The sequence below is a fragment of the Ylistrum balloti genome, unplaced genomic scaffold (genome assembly GCF_031769215.1).
Source record: "Ylistrum balloti isolate Yb309-2 unplaced genomic scaffold, AGI_CSIRO_Ybal_v1 Utg370402, whole genome shotgun sequence".
NCBI classification, from domain to species: Eukaryota; Metazoa; Mollusca; class Bivalvia; order Pectinida; family Pectinidae; genus Ylistrum; species Ylistrum balloti.
The window spans coordinates 302,213-329,136 of NW_026782275.1; the positions used below are offsets into that span (position 1 = coordinate 302,213).

At 34.9% G+C, this 26,924-nt stretch overlaps 2 protein-coding genes across 2 annotated transcripts in view; both read left to right on the forward strand.

Annotated features, from left to right (window-relative positions):
• Positions 1-498: 498 nt before the first annotated feature.
• LOC132554424 (ryncolin-1-like) lies at positions 499-1,356 on the forward strand. Its single transcript, XM_060218744.1, has one exon. The coding sequence runs from the start codon at positions 499-501 to the stop codon at positions 1,354-1,356; it is 858 nt and encodes a 285-aa protein (XP_060074727.1).
• A 13,029-nt stretch (positions 1,357-14,385) lies between these two features.
• Positions 14,386-26,924, forward strand: part of LOC132554425 (uncharacterized) — a 61,397-nt gene continuing 48,858 nt past the window's right edge. Inside the window, exon 1 of the mRNA XM_060218745.1 lies at positions 14,386-14,494. Coding sequence (XP_060074728.1) covers positions 14,386-14,494 — 109 coding nt within the window. The remainder of the gene's footprint in view (positions 14,495-26,924) is intronic.

The window sequence follows — 26,924 nt, forward strand, 5'->3', positions numbered from 1 at the left end:
GAAAACCGGACGTAGGAGGGCTTGCAAAATTACCTAAGGTAGAGACTAATCATGAAAGCGACTCTGGGTATGGCTGACTCGAACGGTAGATATTGATGAATACGTCCTGATGTCACCAGTATAATTGATACGAAAGTCCTTTTAGTGATCTGAAATTAAAAAAAATAAACTCAGCTTATGTAAAAAGCAATCTATACTGATACAAGCAAACTACAAACGTGAGATAATCCCAGACCGGAAGAACGAAAACCTTTCATAGAATTTTTTTCAATAGCTAATTGAGGATTGACGAGACACACTGACGGCAATTGCTCGTCCTTTTTGTCTGACAGATGCTGTAAATGGATGCATGGAAACACCCCTTCGTCATACTTATTTCTAGATAAAACCGATTTCATCCTCCCTGGTTCTAACGTTACTGACAAAATGCAGAGTATTTTGAGGTGTTTTATTTGGTATGTACTTTGTTTTTCCAATTATGCAATTTCGGAATACAAAATGGTTGCATTCTTTCGAAATACAGACGGTTACACGAATGACACTACCGGCTACACTCTTGTGGAAAATTTGAGTGGCACACCCTCTCTACTGGCCTGTGCAAATGTCTGTGGTGCTCAGGATTGTGACGCTTTCGATTTCGAGGATTCCACGAAAGAATGTCGACTAATTCATCACTCAAGCAAAATTTACCAACCTTTGATAAGCATTTTTATCAGATGTTTCCAATGTGACTGTCTGCCAGCAGGAAGTTCATCGTCAGTTTACACACTGACTATACCGCAAGGTCTTGTGTTTGATGCATACTGTGACATGGAAACTCTTAACGGTGGATGGCTTATTTTTCAAAGAAGATTTAACGGTAATCAGGAGTTTCTTAATAATTGGCAAGATTTCAAGAACGGATTTGGTGATCCTTATGGCGAATATTGGCTCGGAAATGAAAAGATTTATCGCCTTACTTCAGTCCAAACATATGAACTTTACATAGAAATGGAAGATGAAGCTGGTCACACTAAATACGCTAGATACAACTCCTTCTCCCTTGCCTCTGAAAGCGACCGCTATCGTCTTTCTGTGACCGGGTTTACTGGAAATGTTACTGATAGCATGCTTTATAACAACGGATATCGTTTTACCACCAAAGATATGGATAATGACATACGTCCCAACGCGAACTGTGCAAACGTCTTCAGGGGTTCCTGGTGGTACCGTAGCTGTCATCACTCTAATTTGAATGGGTTTTACAGCCCAACGCCTGGGAATAATCCTGACACAATGTGCTGGAAAAACTTTACAGGAACCGTGGAATTCACGTCATTACGGAAGTCAAAGATGATGATTCGACCTGTGACCTGACGTATGCGGTAATTTCAGTGACAGTACATCAACTGTTTTCTGTATAGACTTTGTTTTCAATGTTCACTTACATCTTGCAAGAAAGCAAAGCATACAAAGCAAACTCGTATGTCTGAAAGATAGTCAGTATGCTATGTATACACACGGGTAGGTTAAAACACCAGCCCCTTATATCTTGGTATTTGGGACGTCAACGTGGCCTCAAACTGTTTCAATCTGGAATTTGGAAAAGGAACCAGACATCCGTATCGTTGGCGTGCATCAACAAAGCATGGAAGAAATAACTTAGTGTTACTTAAAAGTATCGTTGGATACAGAAAGCTTATGAAACAATGAATGCAAGCTCTCGGGTCCCTGATCAGAGAATGCACAAGAAAATTGTTCTGAAGACAAGGTAAACCACTGAACCAAGTGGACGCTCTAATCTTAAGGCCAAACGCTATAATTTGTTCAATTTTGAAGAGAGCCGTATATTGTCAAGTAAACTTATTTGTCTTTATGTTCTTTACTGTCATATAATTCTGATTTTCAGATATTTTAACCAAAGCCTAAAGATTGATACAATATTTCACTTATTTTTTGCCAATTTGACCCTGAATATAACCTTCACGCACGTGCAATGATTTAGTTATGACTACTAAAAAGCATTATTTATTTCAAAACATGGAAGGCTATGAAAAGCTATCAAAACATATATATTCAGCATTTTGTAAAATATACGAGTCTAATATATTGGTTTACTAATTTTTCATTCGATGACATTTAATATTTAGCTTCGTTTTTATTGAAGTTTTAAATTATAAATAGAATTATATTTCTTTGAAAGGTAACTGCGTTCTTTTTAAAGTTTGTCAATTTTTTGAAATAAATCATTCTTGCATCTTGTGTATCTTATTCTTTATTAGTCCTCAGCTTCAGTAGTAGATTAGAAATAAGGTCTGATATTATAAGTCATATATTGAGATCTTCGGTATATTAACTGGTATAGTGAAGCCTTGAAACTTTAACCGTGTGCTGTATAAGAAGAATTGCATATGTTGGCTTGTTTATCTACATATATACGGGAAACTATAATCACTTCATCATATTAAATGAACCTTATAAATAATTTTTTCGGAAAAGAATTAGATTCAATACCTTGGAACACCTTTAAACTTGTTAAATACAGATAAATGTAACATTTTTTCAAAGAGAATGTGACGAGGGTCATACTTTTATATTGTACTATTTGTCTATATTTGGAAATATGAATTTTCGAATGTACTTGTAATGTTGTGTATAACCGACCAGGAGCACTTTGACTTTATATACATTGCACTGTGAAAGACAATAAACTTAGTTTTCATCAATTTGCCTTTTGTACTTTTGTAAACAATCGACATTTATTTGTATTTGCTGATTTGCTTATTTACCTTGTATATGTAATATTCATATACATTTTTTTTCTTTTCGACCTATTCAGTATTGTATGCTATCGATTATTTTTTACCTTACGCAACCAGCTTAATTTAAAATGCGTATTGTGAAGTCTGAACACCTATTTCAGTAAAAAGAGCAGTCATGCTGGCTGGAAGTATGTTATTATTGATAAAATCATGTGCACACGTTTTCAGGAACTTCGTACTAAAATGATACCTATAGCTACCTGTGTTATATTGTATGTTATGCATGTATGATGTACCTGTATAACTGTAGAACATATACAGAGCTAATTATCATTTCATCAATCAATCAATACACAGCATAAGTTCTGGATTTCCGTCATTTAGAACACGGAATTTGACATAGATATGAATTAATAATCTCAAATGAGATAACTAGGGATATATAAACACGTTTGATGTTCAGTATGTCGGTTTATGTACTTGAGATGTCACATTGACCGAAACTGTTAATATCAGCAAGAGTTATGGGACTTTGAATGCCACAGGAGTTTGATAACCAGTGACATCCATTGCTATTTGCAAGTGGTATAGGTCTTTGAATGCTGACAACATCTCATTTTATTACTTTCAACACACTGCTATTTACCGTTGGATCTTTGCCAAATTTGATATATGGGTTTATGTACACGAGGCATTACATGGATTTGATTATCATTGAAATCTGTTCATATCTACAAGAGTTACGGGACTTCGAACTCTGGTACAAATGATCATCATGACAACATTCACAAATATTGTTGATTTTGGTGCTAACTGGAAAATCCAATATGGCCGCCATGGCCTCTGATTAGCTAAGACATTTTTGACTTCTTCTCAAGAATAATAACTTTTGCCATTGACGCATCACGAGGCCCTGAACAGGTGTTGTTTTTCCTGCAGATCAGAAGATCCAAAATGATCACAGTGGCTTCTGATTGGCTGAGACATTCTTTTATTTTCTTCTCAAGAATGGATAGTGTAATGGAGTACTAATTTGGTTCAAAATTATTATAAATAGGCGAGAGCTACGCAGTGCTACTTTTCATACTGCATTGGCATAGGAAACCTTCTGTGCAATGGCTTGTAAGAAAGGCCCTTTCTGGGCCTTTATCTTGAATGATGTCGTAATCAATTGTGACTTATCAAAATTGTTTAACCTCTTCTGATGCAATGGTGTACTGTGTTTTCCCCCCATAATTAATCATCAGTACCTTAATATTTTCCAGTGGCAATGATATTCATATTTATGAAAATTCTCATGAGGTTTTGTCGTATTGTTGCTTTATATCCTACCAACAGCCAGGGTCATTCAAGGATGTGGTGAAAGAAAGACGGAGTTCCCAATGAAAAAACACTGCAATGTGGTCAGTAAGACTGCCACACATAGACATCTAACCAGCGATCTAGAGGTGGAGGGCTGATGATAAAAATGCCTTAATCGTGCGTCCACCGTGGCCTCAGATAAAGGGAGTAATGTAAGGTAAAGTTACAAGCAAAAACAAGGGGGAAAAAATGAGGAAATATCACTGCAACAAAGACTGCATTCTTTTACTATGAATGCTGAATACACAGAAGTTGATTTACTCTCTGTAAAAGCCTTTGTAATATTTACCGAGTATTTATTAAGGATATTATGGACTTCACATCACTAGGTCATTGGTACCTAATTAATATTTCCTTGTGTTTTAGCTGTGTACGATATCAAGTTAAAAATCTGCAAAAATAATGTTTTTGGTTTTTTAACCAACTTTGCATCTATTCACTACTCGTAACATCACAATTAGAAAATTTTAACAGATTCCCTGTGTAATTTCGCAGATGGCATAATAATGATTGAAGCAGCCTTTTGTTTTAAGAGCAAATTATAATTAGTGTTCTAGACATGCATGGTATGTTGGAAAGATTGAAGATTCTCCGTTTGATAACCTGTATGTCCACATAGGACCAATACTATTCGATCTCGCTGCCCACCATTGTCTGATCTTGAAACTAAAACATCTTTTCCCTTCTTTTCTCTTCTTTCCGCTGTTTTAGCTCTGAATCATATGAAAGTTAAAAATTCCTCTATGAAACAATGGGAAAAAATCTTTTACTGTCAAAACCAACGTAGGAAGCTGTTCGCCGTTTGGCTTATCTGATCAAACCCAAAATCCACAGGGACCAACAAATGACCAAGGGAAATGTGAAAGATCTATTTAGTATTTAGGTAGGAATAATAAACTTCCATTGTCAAAATCCAGAATCCAAATCAGTCCCAACATATAAAAGGTACCGATGGGAATCTTCATATAGAATTTGAGAAAGATCCATGCAGTACTCTTTAAGAAATTACCATAACAATTTAACTTTAAACTATTAAAATCAAAGATTGACACATGTCAGTCATTTTGTTTCAATATTCACTGGGTAAGCTATATTATCCATATCATTGTCGCATATATCGTTATATACTTCATTTCACATCAAATCAACAGGGACAATAATTATTAAAAATTATTTTGGTAAATTCATAGTTATTCCAAGGTTCCTTACAGTTTTGGCATTGCTATATTTCATTAGCTCTGTAATCTGCATTATATTTGTAAAATGATATCTATCAATATATAATTTTCTTTCAGAAGTCAAAAAATGTAAGAAATAGTGAAATAATAAAACTCGCCTTTGTCTTTGGAATCGCAATGAGGACAATTGATTATCTTGGGGAAATAGAGCACATTCTTCTTAATGGAATGGTCTGAAACATTCTTATCTGTTATAGAAATTAGGTCTCATCCCCCTGGGGTGGGAGGGACGGGGCCAATTAGCGAAGTACCTGAAAAACGGTATTGGTCAGGTGAGCAATGCAGGCCTTTTGCCCTCTTGTTAGATATTCTATAGAAAACTGATGTTGAAGAATAAAAATATTACTATTTTATTTTTGTAAAAAAAGATTATGTAATTTCTGCATGACAGTAAGTGTTCATAACCTACAAAATCATTACTAAAAATCGATGCTTTTTCTCATTGTTTCAGTTACATTGTACTCTTTACTCCGCTAACAAAAAGCTTGGTGAAGCTTGGAATTCATTCAAAGCTAAATGAATAATTAAGACAAGACACATATAAACAGCACAACACTGGCACCAGACATATATACACAGTACAATACTAACACCAGACATATATACACAGTACAACACTGGCACCAGACATATATACAGAGTACAATACTAACACCAGACATATATACACAGTACAACACTAACACCAGACATATATACACAGTACAACACTAGCACCAGACACATATACACAGTACAACACTAACACCAGACAAATATACACAGTACAACACTAACACCAGACATATATACACAGTACAACACTAACACCAGGCATATATAAACAGTACAACACTGGCACCAGACATATATACACAATACAACACTAACACCAGGCATATATAAACAGTATAACACTAACACCAGACATATATACACAGTACAACACTAGCACCAGACCTATATACACAATACAGCACTAACACTAGACATATATACACAGTACAACACTAACACCAGACATATATACACAGTACAACACTTGCACCAGACATATATAGAGAGTACAACACTAACACCACACATATATACAAAGTACAACACTAACACCAGACATATATACACAGTACAACACTTGCACCAGACATATATAGAGAGTACAACACTAACACCAGACATATATACAAAGTTCAACACTAACACCAGACATATATACACAGTACAACACTTGCACCAGACATATATAGAGAGTACAACACTAACACCACACATATATACAAAGTACAACACTAACACCAGACATATATACACAGTACAACACTTGCACCAGACATATATAGAGAGTACAACACTAACACCAGACATATATACAAAGTTCAACACTAACACCAGACATATATACACAGTACAACACTTGCACCAGACATATATAGAGAGTACAATACTAACACCAGGCATATATACACAATACAACACTAACACTAGACATATAAACACAGTACAACACTAACACCAGACATATATACACAGTACAATACTAACACCAGACATATATACACAGTACAACACTAACACCAGACATATATACACAATACAGCACTAACACTAGACATATATAAACAGTACAACACTAACACTAGACATATAAACACAGTACAACACTAACACCAGACATATATACACAATACAACACTAACACTAGACATATATAAACAGTACAACACTAACAATAGACATATATACACAGTACAACACTAACACCAGGCATATATACAGAGTACAACACCAGCACCAGATACATATACACAGTACAACACTAACACCAGACATATATACACAGTACAACACTTGCACCAGACATATATAGAGAGTACAATACTAACACCAGGCATATATACACAATACAACACTAACACTAGACATATAAACACAGTACAACACTAACACCAGACATATATACAAAGTACAATACTAACACCAGACATATATACACAGTACAACACTAACACCAGACATATATACACAATACAACACTAACACTAGACATATATAAACAGTACAACACTAACACTAGACATATAAACACAGTACAACACTAACACCAGACATATAAACACAGTACAACACTATCACCAGACATATATACACAATACAACACTAACACCAGGCATATATACAGAGTACAACACTAGCATCAGACACATATACACAGTACAACACTAACACCAGACATATATACACAATACAACACTAACACCAGACATATATAGACAGTACAACACTAACACCAGACACACATACACAGTACAACACTAACACTAGACATATATACACAGTACAACACTAACACCAGACTTATATAAACAATACAACACTAACACCAGAAATATATACACAGTACAACACTAACACCAGGCATATATAGTACAACACCAGCACCAGATACATATACACAGTAGAACACTAGCACCAGACATATATAAACAGTACAACACTAGCATCAGACATATATAAACAGTACAACACCAGCACCAGACATATAAACACAATACAACAATAACACCAGACATATATATACAGTACAACACTAACACCAGACATATATACACAGCACAACACTAACACCAGACATATATAGACAGTACAACACTAACACCAGACATATATAGACAGTACAACACTAACACCAGACATATATACACAGCACAACACTAGCACCAGACATATATACACAGCACAACACTAACACCAGGCATATATACAGAGTACAACACTGGCATCAGACACATATACACAGTACAACACTAACACCAGACATATATACACAATACAACACTAACACCAGACATATATAGACAGTACAACACTAACACCAGACACACATACACAGTACAACACTAACACTAGACATATATACACAGTACAACACTAACACCAGACTTATATAAACAATACAACACTAACACCAGAAATATATACACAGTACAACACTAACACCAGGCATATATACAGAGTACAACACCAGCACCAGATACATATACACAGTAGAACACTAGCACCAGACATATATAAACAGTACAACACTAGCATCAGACATATATAAACAGTACAACACCAGCACCAGACATATAAACACAATACAACAATAACACCAGACATATATATACAGTACAACACTAACACCAGACATATATACACAGTACAACACTAACACCAGACATATATAGACAGTACAACACTAACACCAGACATATATAGACAGTACAACACTAACACCAGACATATATACACAGCACAACACTAGCACCAGACATATATACACAGCACAACACTAACACCAGGCATATATACAGAGTACAACACTAGCATCAGACACATATACACAGTACAACACTAACACCAGACATATATACACAATACAACACTAACACCAGACATATATAGACAGTACAACACTAACACCAGACACACATACACAGTACAACACTAACACCAGACATATATAAACAGTACAACACCAGCACCAGACATATATAAACAGTACAATACTATCACCAGACATATATACACAATACAACACTAACACCAGACATATATAGACAGTACAACACTAAAACCAGACATATATACACAATACAACACTAACACTAGACATATAAACACAGTACAACACTAACACCAGACATATATAGACAATACAACACTAACACCAGACACACATACACAGTACAACACCAGCACCAGACATATAAACACAGTACAACACTAGAACTAGGTATATATAAACAGCACAACACTAGCACCAGACACATATACACAATACAACACTAACACCAGACATATATAGACAGTACAACACTAACACCAGACATATATAAATAGTACAACACTAGCACCAGGCATATATAAACGTTTGTCCTGTAGAGTTGTCTGGAGAGGTAAAGCGTCTGAGGGAACGTTTGTCCTGTAGAGTTGTCTGGAGAGGTAAAGCGTCTGAGGGAACGTTTGTCCTGTAGAGTTGTCTGGAGAGGTAAAGCGTCTGAGGGAACGTTTGTCCTGTAGAGTTGTCTGCAGAGACATAGTGTCTCAGGTTTCAGGTAGTAGACATTGGTGGTGGACTTTTAGCCCTCTTAGTTTTGCCATGCCATTTTTTAAATCATTAAAAAATATAGTATCATGATTCAGAGTTTACATATGCAATTGACGTTATTTTGAAATCGTACAATATTGCAACGTGTGAAATTATTGGGTTAAGTGACCTACTATGTTTTGTTTTGAAATTGATTTCGACCGGTATGAATTTTTCCCAATCTCTATCAATATTGGAAAAATCGAAGTCGTTTTATATTTATCATTTAGTCATGCTGTATAGAAATCTAAATTTGTATTGAAATGTGATATATTTACTTGAGCGTCTTTTGTTCAGGAGTCTTTTCTATAGAGTCATCCGAAAAACTGGAGGATATCTAATTTTCTATGTGATTTGACACTTCGCCTCCCCGTTGTCACAAGCATTTCTTTGTGTAGGAGATATCGCTACTTAATTAAACATATGCCTATGTTATACAGATAAATATGACTTTCTTAGGATAGTTTGTATCAGGCACATCTATTACGCAATTGGGACTGTGCATCTAGCATTCTTCGATTCGTGATAGTCTGTTCTATATCATACCCTGACGATCTAGTTATAAATAGATTCACAAATATTTGTTATAATTGATATACGATATATATATTTTAAATGACAAAGCGCGAGTTCAAGCGGGTTTCCTACCAATTATATGTGGTGTCACCCAGGGACACGATGTGAAGGTTGGCGCATGGCTCAAAGAACATTTTCCTATTGAGCAGAGAAACTCTTTTTTCAAGGTTCATAAATCATGAAATATATGTGTTTACACGTATCATATCCTGAAACTTTGTACCTGTTAATTGTGAACATACGTGTCTCGCATCACCTAACAGGGGCGAGGGAAGTTGTAAGAATATTACATGGATAAAAATTCAGATTGACATACAGTACGCTGCTCTCCTTAGTCTTACACCTACAGAGATTAATATAAATTTTACCCAGCATTGGAACGTCAGTAAAATCTAGATTGGATCAGGGCACCAGTCACCAACTAATATCCCATTAGTCTTGAGTGATGATGATTTATTTGTCAGTAAGAGTACACAGATATCAGAACACGTCAAAACAAACCACAAATTATTATGACAAACTTTGTTAGTGGGATGCAAGCTAAATTTCGTGATAATTGTGTTTAGTACATGTAAAAGAATATTTTTAATTTTAAGTATGGAATTTTTTTTAAATTTTTTTATTTCATTTTTTTTTTTTAGTTTAAGTTGTTTGAATTTATTTGGCGTTTCTTAGAACATGAACAATTAGGTACATATTTTAGGTTTTTAAAAAAACCTATGACTATTTGATAAGGTGCATCTTTCAGATCTAAGACGAGCCAAACAGTTATTCTCAACTATACAGATGTTTCGTCCTTCAAGGACTCGCCAGTGATGCTAAGGGCCTCAAAAATGAACTCTAGAAGGCGATGAAGGAAAACCAAAATTAACTGATTGGCATGTCAAAGTGAAGATGGAGAGGAACACTAGCCACGGAACACAATTAATTTTGTAATTTAAAAACATGGGTATAATCTTAAAGCTATTTTTAGAAGTTCTTGAATAAATTATGAACAGAATGTAGTACAGGTACAGTGACTTAGTCTGAAGACTTGAGTGTGCACAGTACATAAACATTTCTTAACTTTTCTCAATGGCTTCGAATTGGATTAAAAGATTGTACAAAAGACACAAAAGTGAATGGCACCCGCTAATACTTCAGAATTAGATAGAGTAGAGTCAAACAATGAATGAAACCGCAGCATACAGCTGTTTTGTCCTTCTAGGTCTCATCAGTGATGCTAAGGTCCTGTTGTTTTAAGTCTAGGAGGCGACTTGCCAAAATCCAAAGTTATTAAAGGAAAAGTAAAAATCTAGACAGGGAGATGCAGCAGCTCCATATTTAAATAAAATTCTTTATGTTCATAAATCAGATTATGTTAGAACAGTTTAAAGTACATGTGTATATTCTGAGTCGTGCCACTAATTCACGAAACACTATCCCGCAAATTGAAATATATTATTCAGTAACCATGATCTCATTTAACATTACAAAGTTATTCATCGCCACGGCTTCAACTCCAAACAGAAGTCGAGTGTTATCTGTATGACATTATGTTAGATTTCTCTGTTTGTTTGTTTGTTTTTTTTTCCTCACTTGGTAACGTTAAATGATCATGTTCCGTATTTATAACTAACATTCTGTTACATAATTTGTACTAGAGTTTTAGCATCTTTGTATTTATGAATACCATGTTTTAAGTATGTTTTCTAAAATAATAAAAAGTAAGTGATTAATGTGACTTCCATGGTTCTATATAAAAGCCTTTTTAGACTGTTTCACCTTCAGATATATTGAAAACTTCTTGTCTATGAATAACAAGAAATTCATTGACCACGCCAATCGTGTTGACCCACCAGACTTTGAAATCAAGGACACCACAGACTCTTCTACACTAGCCGTTTATTTCGATCGTTTACTTCAATATAACCAACATTTACAGCTTTCCACCAAGCTGTATTATAAGCGTGATGACTCAATTTCCTTATTGTGAATATTCCATTTCTGAATGCAACTTCCCTGAATCACGAACGTTTACATGTCTCGGTTGATTCAATATTCTATTTCTTTGCGTGGTAGGAAGCTGGACGTGTTTAATGCTCGTTAGTTTACCTGTTTGTTCCGTTGTTTTACATTTTATATATGGTGGATGTCGTCGAAGAAGTAGAAGACGCTTACTCTTTCGGAACATCTGGTCGTATTCTCCGTATGCTTTTTAGGGACTCTCCATGTAAATCTTTCTTTTGTCATTATTTTGCCCTAATTTTATTGAATTTGAGTATGGATTATCATAAAGTTGACATATTGGTAATTTTTTCCACAACATTTAACTTCAGATTGATACCGTTGATGTAAATAGTGTGACAAAAATGAAAGTTTTCTCTGTCATATGTTTTACTGATTAACACTGACAATAAAGGTGTTTTATGTGTCACAAAAGGATACAGATACGTTATTAAAACACTAATAATTATTAAAACGACGGCGACTTGCGGAGAAAAATATCATTTACACCTTGTGAAAGACAACAGTTGTTCTTGAAGATCAATAAGAGTCTTCTGTCCAGTATTGTCGACACATTTAAATGGATAGATAATTTCGCTATCAGTGATGAGTCTACATAATTGTTACGGGATTTAACATTCTTTTGATATGCATTGCATCATTTTCATTTGTATACAAGACGTGCAAAATCTGGGAAATTTTGAAATTTGTTCCAATTTTCTCGTTTTCTGTAAGTAGCACGGGCTTGTTCCAACTATCATGGCTTTCATGCAAGAAGTCAACTGGCGCACAAACTCGTAATAAAGTGTTTAAAAGATTCAAATTGAGGAAAATTATCGGGAAGTTTTATGGTCGTCATAGTGACCTCATTGTGAAATATCCTATTTCTTTGTGCGATATGAAGCTTGACGTATTTGGTGCTCGTTAGCTTGTTGTTGGTTCCATTTCTTTTCTTCATATCTTGTCCTAAAGTTATTGAAAAACGACAAAAAATATCAACTTGAATTTTGCAATGGTTTATTTACTGACGACATCTTTCTTGAACAGTTCTGTGTCATCTAATATATCTCTTGTCCTTACGCTATAAACACATTCTTAACGTTACACGGATTTGCTATTTATTACAATATCTGATGATAAGACAACACTCAAATAACTTATCTGTAATTATTTTATAAGAACATGTCAACAGAAGAGGATGTCGTATTAGTCGTCATAATATCTCTGTCTCGCCTCTCTCGCAAATGCCATTATTGTCCATTGACGCGGTTTCTCGCCTTTCTGCTACCCTCCCAGTATTGTCTATAGACGCGATATTTTGCCTTTCTGGTACACTCGCGGAAGTGTCCATGGACGCGGTATCTCGCCTTTCTGGTACACTCGCGTTAGTGTCCATGGACGCGGTATCTCGCCTTTCTGGTACACTCGCGGTAGTGTCCATGGTCGCGGTATCTCGCCTTTCTGGTACACTCGTGGTAGTGTCCATGGACGCGGTACCTCGCCTTTCTGGTACACTCGGGGTAGTGTCCATGGACGCGGTATCTCGCCTTTCTGGTACACTCGCGGTAGTGTTCCTGGACGTGGTATCTCGCCTTTCTGGTACACTCGCGGAAGTGTCCATGGACGCGGTTTCTCGCCTTTCTGGCACCATCTCAATATTGTCTACAGACGCGATATTTTGCCTTTCTGGTACACTCGCGGTAGTGTCCATTGACGCGATATCTCACCTGATGGACGTGGTATCTCGCCTTTCTGGTACCTTCCCAGTATTGTCTTATGGAAGCGGCATATCGCCTGTCAGGCTCCCAAATTTTATCTAAAGATAAACCATTTACGGTTTTTATCTTCTTTAAGTCTGTGATAAATGGACAATGACAGAAAAAAAACTGTCACCATTGTAATTTGACTTTTCGTAGCCACCAATACATGTTACCTATATGAAATCAATTTCCATATTGTCAAGCTATTTTCATTATAAGGTTTCCACTGAAAATGCATAAATAATAATGTCCCAAATTTCGCCCCAATCAACTTGATCGCCTCCAACCCCCAACCACTCCGGTCCTGAATATAAACGTATATACAAGGCATTGTAATAGGTGTGTTAATTAAACATACCCCAGTGTGGATTAACGTCCATCGCCGTTCTCGTATTATTAGACTGAAGGCAATGTCAACATCGAACCAAGAATCGAACGGCATTGAATTTAGCTCAAACGGTACGGAGTAATTCTATATAAATCTCCAAACCAGGTACAAAAAGCGACTACCCGACGCAGGTGAGGAAGACGTCGACCGTGACCTCGCCATAATAACAATATAATTGTGTCGAGAGCGAGACGAACACACAGTCAACATTTACCTGTACACAGGTATGGCGAACATTTCGGACAAACTGGTCGCAATGGCCTGTCCACTTGGATTTTTTTACATTTTCTTGGCGATTGCAGCAGCTCAATCGTCGGCATCGACACCAGCTCCAGGTATGTAATTTTGGTGTTGTTTGTGGTGGCGAGTGCGGGTGTGGCTGGTCGTGTGTGTATGTGTGTGTGTGTACAGTATTCTTTTGGCCTCTTAGCTTTAATATAACTGTTTTAGATATACAGTATCTGAAGTGGACAGGGATGTGATTTAGATATACATTTTTGCAACGTGAGGAGGAATATGATTGTAACACGTCATGATTTTGTATGTGAGTTCTTTTGCGTAATGACACTGTCGTGTTCCAGTAGACCATTTTATTCTGTATGAATTATTATCGTTTCAACATAATCCTATACAACAGTGACATTAGGTTAGTGGTACCATACACATATAGATATCTAATATATCGCCAAGGTAACTATTTCTCGTGAGAAGCTGATATCGATCTGTGTTGGCTACATATATATATATACCTGTAACTGATGTTGATGACCCACACCTGTGCTTACAAGACAATGCGAATAACTTCACACGATAGTTGCAAATCCTAACAACTGATTTCAGTGACAGCATATATTTAGATCTTGCGTCAAATGCATGTCCTAAAACTTGTATAAACCATAAGAATAGACACTATTATGTCAACCAACACGACACACGTACACAGTACAACGAGCAGGTACCGAATCGATACCATACCTTAGTGTATCTGCTAATTACGTATACATATACCTGTATACTTGAAAGCTTCAGAAAATATGCCATACTTAATGTTACTTGAACAATAGCATGACTAGACTGCATAATCGGAAGTTGGGTACCACTTGCGTACCAACCTGGTTTGTAATTTCAATAGAATCGTGAAGCCAGTAGGGGCTTATGCAACTGGATTCACAAACAAAATAAACAAATATATATATATAACACTGTAAGTTGTTGTACCTGTATATTGCAAATGTACACAAATTGAGGAAGCATTGAACATACACAAACTGCTAAAGTTTGGTGTAGCCGGACAAAGTGTGCCAGGAACAATGGGGAGAATTACAAGAATCGTGTGAATAGACATTATAGATAGATCGGCAATCACCTGACTGTGACATGGTGGTAGTTACTATATATAAAACATATAACAAATGATCACGTGTACTGGTTCAATGGCATTTATATTGAAGATCCAATTTCCAGTACGTTGACAGGGAGATCGGTATCCTTCATGGACAGTAGCCTCTTATATCACGGTTCTTACCTATATCAATATACAGCAGCTATTCAAACCAAAGCTTCAGGGTGTAAATATCCTTTCATCTCTTAAAATAAGTATATGTATATGTACAGGATGTGGGTTACACAATTGCTGAGACACTGTTTTTTTGTTTTTTATTTTAAATTTTACGTTCCTATTGTTCATAAACGATAAGATATGTAAAACATTTGTTGCTAACTAATTCTATTGTAGACCTAATTATCCTCGGGTGTCACCCTTCCGGCTTGTACAGATCGACATAAGGCCTGTTATTGTACAGCAGTAACAGTCGGATCAGTCATGTTTTGACATGTGTGTTTTGCTGTATTTTAAGCTCATAATCCACCTGCTGTACAGTTACTTCGCCCATGTAATATTTCTACATGTATGTCACAAGTGTGATATACCCTACAGCGTTTTTCATTGGTTGCCTCTTTCTATCATGATATGGAAATGACATAACATTCTGATAGATAATGACGCAATAAAATGGCTGCCTCCGTTTGATTTTTTCTCCACATTTTTACATTGAAACCTGTCAAATGTAATTTTTCCGAGTTATATTTAGTTATATTTCAGTGTTAAGGTATTATATCACATACCACACAGATATATAACTCACAGTCATGAGTTGTGTTAAGGTATTATACCACATAACACACAGATATATTACTCACAGTCATGAGTTGTGTTAAGGTATTATACCACATAAGACACAGATATATTACTCACAGTCATCAGTTGTGTTAAGGTATCATGCCACATACCACACATATATATAACTCACAGTCATGAGTTGTGTTAAGGTATTATACCACATACCACACAGATATATTACTCACAGTCATCAGTTGTGTTAAGGTATTATACCACATACCACACTGATATATTACTCACAGTCATGAGTTGTGTTAAGGTATTATACCACATAACACACACATATATTACTCACAGTCATGAGTTGTGTTAAGGTATTATACCACATAACACACAGATATATTACTCACAGTCATCAGTTGTGTTAAGGTATCATGTCACATACCACACAGATATATTACTTACAGTCATCAGTTGTGTTAAGGTATTATGTCACATAACACACATATATATTACTCACAGTCATGAGTTGTGTTAAGGTATCATGTCACATAACACACAGATATATTACTCACAGTCATGAGTTGTGTTAAGGTATTATACCACATAACACACAGATATATTACTCACAGTCATGAGTTAAGGTATTGTGTTAAGGTATTATGTCACATACCACACATATATATAACTCACAGTCATGAGTTAAGGTATTGTGTTAAGGTATTATATCACATACCACACAGATATATTACTCACCGTCATGAGTTAAGGTATTGTGTTAAGGTATTATGCCACATAACACACAGATATATTACTCACAGTCATCAGTTGTGTTAAGGTATCATGCCACATACCACACAGATATATTACTCACAGTCATGAGTTAAGGTATTGTGTTAAGGTATTATATCACATACCACACAGATATATTACTCACAGTTATGAGTTGTGTTAAGGTATTACCCCACATACCACACAGATATATTACTCACAGTCATGAGTTAAGGTATTGTGTTAAGGTATTATGTCACATACCACACAGATATATTACTCACAGTCATGAGTTGTGTTAAGGTATTATACCACATACCACACAGATATATTACTCACAGTCATGAGTTAAGGTATTGTGTTAAAGTATTATGCCACATAACACACAGATATATTACTCACAGTCATGAGTTGTGTTAAGGTATTATACCACATACCACACAGATATATTACTCACAGTCATGAGTTAAGGTATTGTGTTAAGGTATTATGCCACATAACACACAGATATATTACTCACAGTCATGAGTTATTGTGTTAAGGTATTATACCACATACCACACAGATATATAACTCACAGTCATGAGTTAAGGTATTGTGTTAAGGTATAATGTCACATACCACACAGATATATAACTCACAGTCATGAGTTAAGGTATTGTGTTAAGGTATTATACCACATACCACACAGATATATTACTCACAGTCATGAGTTAAGGTATTGTGTTAAGGTATCATGCCACATACCACACATATATATAACTCACAGTCATGAGTTAAGGTATTGTGTTAAGGTATTATACCACATACCACACAGATAGATTACTCACAGTCCTCAGTTGTGTTAAGGTATTATACAATCTAAAATACACTGGAAATATTAGCTACAGTCGTCATCATCTGTATAAACGCCTTTCTTATTATTACCAATTGTTTTTCAATGGTTTTAATATTTCATAAATACGTGTGATATTCTGTATACATTTATTTCAGTTCCAGAAGCATGTTGAAATATTTAATCCAGTAAATTAATCGACCTCACATAATGTCTGTAGTTGTAGCTGGTAATACCATGGAATTTATATATATGAAATACTCAGCCCCGGTTGCAACAAAAAAATTAATAGGGACATTAAAACTGCGCTCATTGCATGCACACTTTGAGAAACACTTATCTTCTTTGTTGTATATTTTTTATTTACTTTCAAATGTGGGAAAACGGTTAAGGTCAAGGTCACATGGTCAAGAAAATGGTAATACCACAAAGGTCTTGTTACAAGGGGCATACCGGCCAAATATGAAAGTCCCACCTCTTATTATGCAAAAGTTAAATGTTAAAGTTGACAACAGACAGCACAAAAACAATATGCTTCCGATTTTTTGATCCGGGGATTTAAAAAAAAAACTGTCATACCCGACGTATACCATGTCGTATGCAAAATCACAGAGCCAGTTTCTCACCAAATCAGAAAAGTTATAATTAAGATTCAGGTTTTATCTCGTTGTAAATTGAATGTGAAAAATTTTCCAAACAAAGACCTTGGCGATTTTAAAGAAATATACTATTACCATTATAAAGCAAACCGGTTTATCGTGATGTCGATGTGGCCTCTGTGCTTTTACCTTACAAGAAAATGCGTTTAGACTTAAGGTAATATATACCTCTATGCCATGTTCTGGTTTCTTATCAAAACAAAAATCACACGCTTAGGTCTACTTAATTACCTGACAGAAAGTGCACCAGCTCGATTTTGTTTTTAAAAAATCCCCTTTTCGGGTCTTCTTATGTTGATCTGGGGAAAAGATTTAGAGACAGTCTTTGTTTACTACAATGTAAACACTATTATTTCTGGATAATTTTATGGGTTTTTTTTATTTGAACAGAGTTACCTCCCTTCATAAATTATATGAACTTATTCTTGGGGAATCTCATTCTGATAAACGACATAAACATAAATTAATTTTAATACTTTAGATACTTCATGGCATGTCTCAACGGCATATGAAAAAATATTGTACAACCGTTTTCCAAGTACATATAGATAATTTAACGTGAATTTTGATTTGTTAAATGTAAACTCTGTATTGCAATTTGAAACTCGACTGTTTGGAATACTGAAAATGTCTCTTTAACAAAACTTTAACAAACGACGGCAGTCGAAATATAAATATAAGCACGTGCCAACTTAGAAATGAAGCCTGCAATATGATCTCTGACGTTTTTCTTCACCATATGAAATATACTTGCATATTATAAATATATATATATATATGTGAATCATTACACCAAATTAGACCTAAGATGTAAGGAGAAGACTTCCGTAAGATTCGCCTGATGTCCCTATCCTTTTTCGTTTTTTGCGGGAAAATTTTGTTGAAATTGGAATTGATATATTGACATTCGAGTTGATTTAATTATATTGGAATAAAACTTTACGATCAAAATATCGGCATAAGGGTGTTTTTTTCCAAATATCGGCATCAGGGATTTTCCCTGATGTTTGCATCGTAGTTATTTTTTCCTGATATTGACATCAGGGTTGTTATTCCTTAAGTATGGCTCAAAATTGTCTGTAGTACAAATTTGGTTATTTTGTTACGTCATTTGTCTTGTATGTGTGTCTGTCCTGTCCTGAGTGCGTTAAGTCCAATGACGTTCATTGAGGTCAGTTCTGGACACAGACATCGAGTAACCATAATGGTGTTAGTACGGCTCTTCAAATCCTTTAGACATAATATGAAAAGTAAATCTGTTGACGGCATTGTCGCCGTTATCCCTTTAAGTCCTTATATTGACCGTGCTGCTTTGTGCTGGCATGTGTGTCCTGGCTTAGGCTGTTAGCTGTGACAAAAATACGCCAGTCCTAATATCCTATGTATTTGTTATAACATGTTCATCACATGCATGACGAGGGAACCGTTAGTGTTTAAGGTGATAATCATTCTACCTATCGTACCTATTGGTGGTGCCACTTTCGACATTCGGTGGTGCCGATTAAAAAAAAATATTAAAAGTTATGCCCTTGTATTCAAAGTTCAAATAAGACTTCATACGTTTTTAAATAAAGTTACTTTTCAACGAATCTTTTGTCTGTAAACGAACCTTTTGTCTTCTTTCCGACATTTAAATAAATACATGTTAAAACTATATAAAAAATTAACGGGACAATGCCTGGCTGGTAGTCTTAAGAACCGGCTTTCCAAGATGTATGTATATATTGTGCAATCCATGTACAAGGAAGTAGTGTATATAGAGTTAAGGTGATATATATATATATATATATCTTCTATAGAAGTCATAAGAACTGGTTCTAACAGTTAGTACGATAAGCTCGTCCACTTCCTGGTAATGGTAGAAAGACAAATGGCAAAACCACAATCTACGTACACTCATTCACTGTATAGAATCAGAGCAGTTAGCACTACATTAACACTTGAAAGAAAATGGCTGAAAAAGAAAAAAAATATAACAACAATTAGAAACCATTGAATATAACAAAAACTAGAAACAATGGAATATAACACCAAATAGAAACCATGTGATATAACACCAAATAGAAACCATGTGATATAACACCAAATAGAAACCATGGAATATAACACCAAATAGAAACCATGTGATATAACACCAAATAGAAACCATCTGATATAACACCAAATAGAAACCATGTGATATAACACCAAATAGAAACCATCTGATATAACACCAAATAGAAACCATGTGATATAACACCAAATAGAAACAATGTGATATAACACCAAATAGAAACCATGTGATATAACACCAAATAGAAACAATGTGATATAACACCAAATAGAAACCATCTGATATAACACCAAATAGAAACCATCTGATATAACACCAAATAGAAACCATGGAGTATAACACCAAATAGAAACCATGGAATATAACACCAAATAGAAACCATCTGATATAACACCAAATAGAAACCATCTGATATAACACCAAATAGAAACCATCTGATATAACACCAAATAGAAACAATGTGATATAACACCAAATAGAAACCATGTGATATAACACCAAATAGAAACCATGTGATATAACACCAAATAGAAACCATGGAATATAACACCAAATAGAAACCAACTGATATAACACCAAATATAAACCATCTGATATAACACCAAATAGAAACAATGTGATATAACACCAAATAGAAACCATGTGATATAACACCAAATAGAAACCATCTGATATACCACCAAATAGAAACCATGTGATATAACACCAAATAGAAACCATGGAATATAACACCAAATAGAAACCATGTGATATAATACCAAATAGAAACCATGGAATATAACACCAAATAGAAACCATGTGATATAACACTAAATAGAAACCATGGAGTATAACACCAAATAGAAACCATGTGATATAACACCAAATAGAAACCATGGAATATAACACCAAATAGAAACCATGTGATATAACACCAAATAGAAACCAACTGATATAACACCAAATAGAAACCATCTGATATAACACCAAATAGAAACAATGTGATATAACACCAAATAGAAACCATGTGATATAACACCAAATAGAAACCATCTGATATAACACCAAATAGAAACCATGTGATATAACACCAAATAGAAACCATGGAATATAACACCAAATAGAAACCATGTGATATAACACCAAATAGAAACCATGGAATATAACACCAAATAGAAACCATGTGATATAACACTAAATAGAAACCATGGAGTATAACACCAAATAGAAACCATGTGATATAACACCAAATAGAAACCATGGAATATAACACCAAATAGAAACCATGTGATATAACACCAAATAGAAACCATCTGATATAACACCAAATAGAAACCATGGAATATAACACCAAATAGAAACCATCTGATATAACACCAAATAGAAACCATCTGATATAACACCAAATAGAAACCATGTGATATAACACCAAATAGAAACCATCTGATATAACACCAAATAGAAACCATGGAATATAACACCAAATAGAAACCATGTGATATAACACCAAATAGAAACCATCTGATATAACACCAAATAGAAACCATGGAATATAACACCAAATAGAAACCATGTGATATAACACCAAATAGAAACCATCTGATATAACACCAAATAGAAACCATCTGATATAACACCAAATAGAAACCATGGAATATAACACCAAATAGAAACCATGGGAAACCATGTGATATAACACCAAATAGAAACCATCTGATATAACACCAAATAGAAACCATGGAATATAACACCAAATAGAAACCATGGAATATAACACCAAATAGAAACCATGTGATATAACACCAAATAGAAACCATCTGATATAACACCAAATAGAAACCATGTGATATAACACCAAATAGAAACAATGTGATATAACACCAAATAGAAACCATCTGATATAACACCAAATAGAAACAATGTGATATATCACCAAATAGAAACCATGGAATATAACACCAAATAGAAACCATGGAGTATAACACCAAATAGAAACCATCTGATATAACACCAAATAGAAACCATGTGATATAACACCAAATAGAAACCATGGAATATAACACCAAATAGAAACCATGTGATATAATAATAATAACTATAAACCATATAATAAACAAGGTTCAAGTATTCAAACCACTGAGATAAAATAATAATGACAAAAAGACTCTATCATACATAATAGATGAGCGAAATTCACCTGAGCGTATTGCTTCTTTATATTCTCAGATTATTTCAGTGGGTGTTAGATATCGTCTACACCTTAATAATGAAATTTGTGTCTCACTTCAATACATTTCTTCGTCAATTTAAAGACAACAAGAATACATTTATGTCTCCCAATGTGTTTAGTTGGTAGCCTGAATAGTTTTGATAAAATTGCAACCCGAGCATGAAAAATGTATGTACAAATATATTTCTAAGGGAAACTACGGTGTTACGAAAGTTTGTTTACAAGTTAAATACACCGTAAGGGACAGTTTTTCTTATCCTTGCTTGTGATGGTGTCTTACATACACGACTATTTACATGTGACGCAGAGACTACGTTGCGCTTACTGATAATTGATAACATGTTCATCAAGCTGTTGTCGTTAACATTTCCTTCTACACTGAAAAGTGAAATCGAAATACAATTACATGTGAAACATAGTGAAGCACTCTTGAATCAACCTTTGAATGACGTAATATTTGGGGACTGTATAGTTTGGTGAGATACATATTAATGACCTTGTCTGAGGGTGAGGGCTGTATAGTTTGGTGAGATACATAGTAATGACCTTGTCCGAGAGTGAGGGCTGTATAGTTTGGTGAGGTACATAGTAATGACCTTGTCTGAGAGTGAGGGCTGTACAGTTTGGTGAGGTACATAGTAATGACCTTGTCTGAGGGCTGTATTGTTTGGTGAGGTACATAGTTATGACCTTGTCTGAGGGTGAGGGCTGTATAGTTTGGTAGGATACATAGTAATGACCTTGTCTGAGGGTGGGGGCTGTATAGTTTGGTGAGGTACATAGTTATGACCTTGTCTGAGGGTGAGGGTTGTATAGTTTGGTAGGGTACATAGTTATGACCTTGTCTGAGGGTGAGGGTTGTATAGTTTGGTAGGGTACATAGTAATGACCTTGTCTGAGGGTGAGGGCTGTATAGTTTGGTGAGGTACATAGTAATGATCTTGTCTGAGAGTGTGGGCTGTGTAGTTTGGTGAGGTACATAGTAATGATCTTGTCTGAGAGTGTGGGCTGTGTAGTTTGGTAGGGTACATAGTAATGACTTTGTCTGGGAGTGAGGGCTGTATAGTTTGGTGGGATAAGATCGATGAGTAACTATTCCTGGATGTTTGGACTGACTGGTGATGAGGTGGAGATTGCCAGTCTCGTTGTTGTTTATGAATGATCGATACTTTAAAGATATTGATGGTTTTTGTTGCAATAAATACTTCATATTTCACATAATGATATACTCTTAACAATTTTGATGAAAAATATTAAACAGGTTTTGGAGTTCTTGTGGTAGTCCACTTCCTAAGTCTATCAACAAGGGTTTACATTATTTGGCCTGTATATTTCACTCCTGTAGCCGATCGATCGACCTATATAACTGACTTGTATACTGTAAGGTATAAATACTTAATATAGCCCCGGGTTGGCGATGTTGTACACCAGATTATGGTTATAACGGTTTAAAATCCAGCCTGTGTTAAAATATACAGGAATTCATTATACACATTGTGCATAAGTAGATATATTATGCTATCGTAAGCTCAGATCAGATGCCGTAACGTCTTCATAAGTAACACTTTAGACGAACATCAACCGACAGGCAGGTGAGCTTTTGTAGTGGTGTTATATTTTGCTACTAGTGCGCTACAGGTATATAAGTATACTGAACAGTTCCTGTTACTATATATAAACATTAAAGTCCGTTGTCCAAGTCTTCAGTCTTCAAACTCCAGAACAGAAAAGTCTTGTGTCATATTCTTCATTATGTAAGTGTAGTTTCTTTATATTCATAATGTGAAATTCAAAACTCCATCTCCAATCTGTAGACTAGATCACCTAGAGACCGGAGTGCATGGAGTGCTCGATATAGAAAATAAGAGCAGTTCTAATGCAAATCGATTTGGTTTTGTTTTCCAATGACAAACTTATAGGACTTGGATACATCAAATATATTCTGTTTTATTTACATTTAAATTAAATGGACACTACACGTGATGAAATCTGACTCTTGTGTTGTTTTTGCAAACTTAATTCTAAAAGCAAATTGAATCTGGATGTGTAGACCAAAGTTTCAGACGGGCGCACATCCTGTTTATGCAAACCCGTAAACACGGTTCACCTCCCACATCGAAAGCAGTCTTGATCTCGAATGTATGAACATGGATTCGTTAATTTAATGCAGTCCATTCGTTCCACTTTACATTAATTTTTCAGAAGTAGCACTTGGTTGAATTTATCTGAAACATCTTTTTTTTTACCTTCTTGCCTTTTATTGAAGATATCTTTTCGTGCATTCATCTTCACATGCCCATAGATAAAAACGTTATTTTTTAAAAAATAATAAATGATCTTTTCATTTTTAAAAATGTACATGCAAATTGCACAATAATGTTAAACCATTGCTTCGGTAATGGAAATGAAAAATGGTAGAGTATTTCCATGGTAACTAAACACAGCTGGACCAATGGTTTGGTAGATTATTTCCACGGAAAGTAAACTTAACTGGACCAATGTTTCTGTAATTTATTTCCCTGATAATAAAGGGCAACTGAAACAACAATTGTGTGATTTGGATCAATGCTTCACTGTTAACTAAAGACAACTGGGCCAAAAGCTGTGTTATTCCCCTAAATTACTTACGAAAACAGGCCTCTAGTTTGAATGTGTGAACTAAAACAATAGGCGCCTCAACAGTTGTGTAAATTGTTCCCCCCCCCCCCTTATCACAAAAGATATCTAGAAATGCGTTTTAAACACCAAGAACTTTCATATCAATGTACCGATAATCGACTTCCACTTGCGCAAAGGAAAACTGAGCCGAAAGTTCTATAAATTATTCGCCTGATCATGAGTATATTGAAGCATAGCAGGTGTAGCAGTCCAGTAAAAATTGATTTCGAAGGAAAGCTCGGTTACTGCCTCGATAAGCGTCTCGGGTAACAGAAACCAATTTTTTTCTAGTGCATTAAATTAACATTGTAGTGAACAAAACAATCTAAAATGCCTTGATATTGTTACAGAGTCGATAAAAAATACTTTTGTAACCTGTTCGTAGTGGTCAGGTTTTTTGCTTCGGAAAAAGGAACTTCCGGTCTGTAACTATTCATGGCGACACATTAACAATATGAATTGGTAGTCTATATTAAAATTGCTATATAATATCACAATGTTTAACTGTTGATTGTTTGTAATTGTTTGGAAGCTGATGTTTGAGTAGAATAATTACACAATTTCGTGTAGAAGAAAGGAATACTTTGATCACTTTGTGACTATGCATTTCGTTTTGACTTCAGACGGTCCCAATTCAAAACTACTGTATTATAACGAGCATATATATGTTAATTCTCTGACCAGACTCCTAATGTGTCACGTGTATAGAGGATTTAAATAATCTGTATATATTACTCGATCTGAAATCTTTACACAAAAGAAGTATCTGTTAATGTGAAAATTTGCAATTTCATTTTTTTGGTTTTGTTTTTGTTTGCTTGTTTTTTTTGTTTGTTTGTTTGTTTGTTTGTTTGTTGTTTTTTTTTCGTTTTTTTTAAATTTCATTTTTTCTTTTATAACGAATGCCAAAATATTTGTGAAAGAGGAATTGAACATTCTTAATAATTTGTTTGAGTATATACGCACATCATAAAATGAATGCCGTTTAAAAACGCTGTATCGTCCCAGATTTAGTGTCCCAACTGTCAGGGTGTATAAATGATATTCACGTCTCGCGTGATTGCCCAGTGATAACTACGTAGTAATTTCTCAGGCTTCAGAAAACATGAAACACTTGTGCTGAATTCAACATCAATTATTTACATGTTTATATTTATGATAAAAAGAAGGAGAGCTCCCATTTTATAAACCTTTGGTATATTGCTTTTAACGTATATTCTCAAAACTAAGAACATTTCTGTCAATTTCTTTTATATTTTCATCTTTTCTGCTGTTCATCATGGGTTGACATGTGTCACGTGATATATCAGAATTTATGTAGAAATGATCTGTGGTTCTGACATGTATCTCGTGAATTTGACGGTTATAATGTTGAAATGTTATATATACGTAATACATCTATCTACGTACCAAATATATAAACTGGCAATGGTCCAAAACACCATTTACTTTAAAACGTTT

Coding starts and splice junctions, on each gene's coding strand:
- LOC132554424 (XM_060218744.1), top strand. CDS start 499: ATGGTTGCATTCTTTCGAAATACAGACGGTTACACGAATGACACTACC.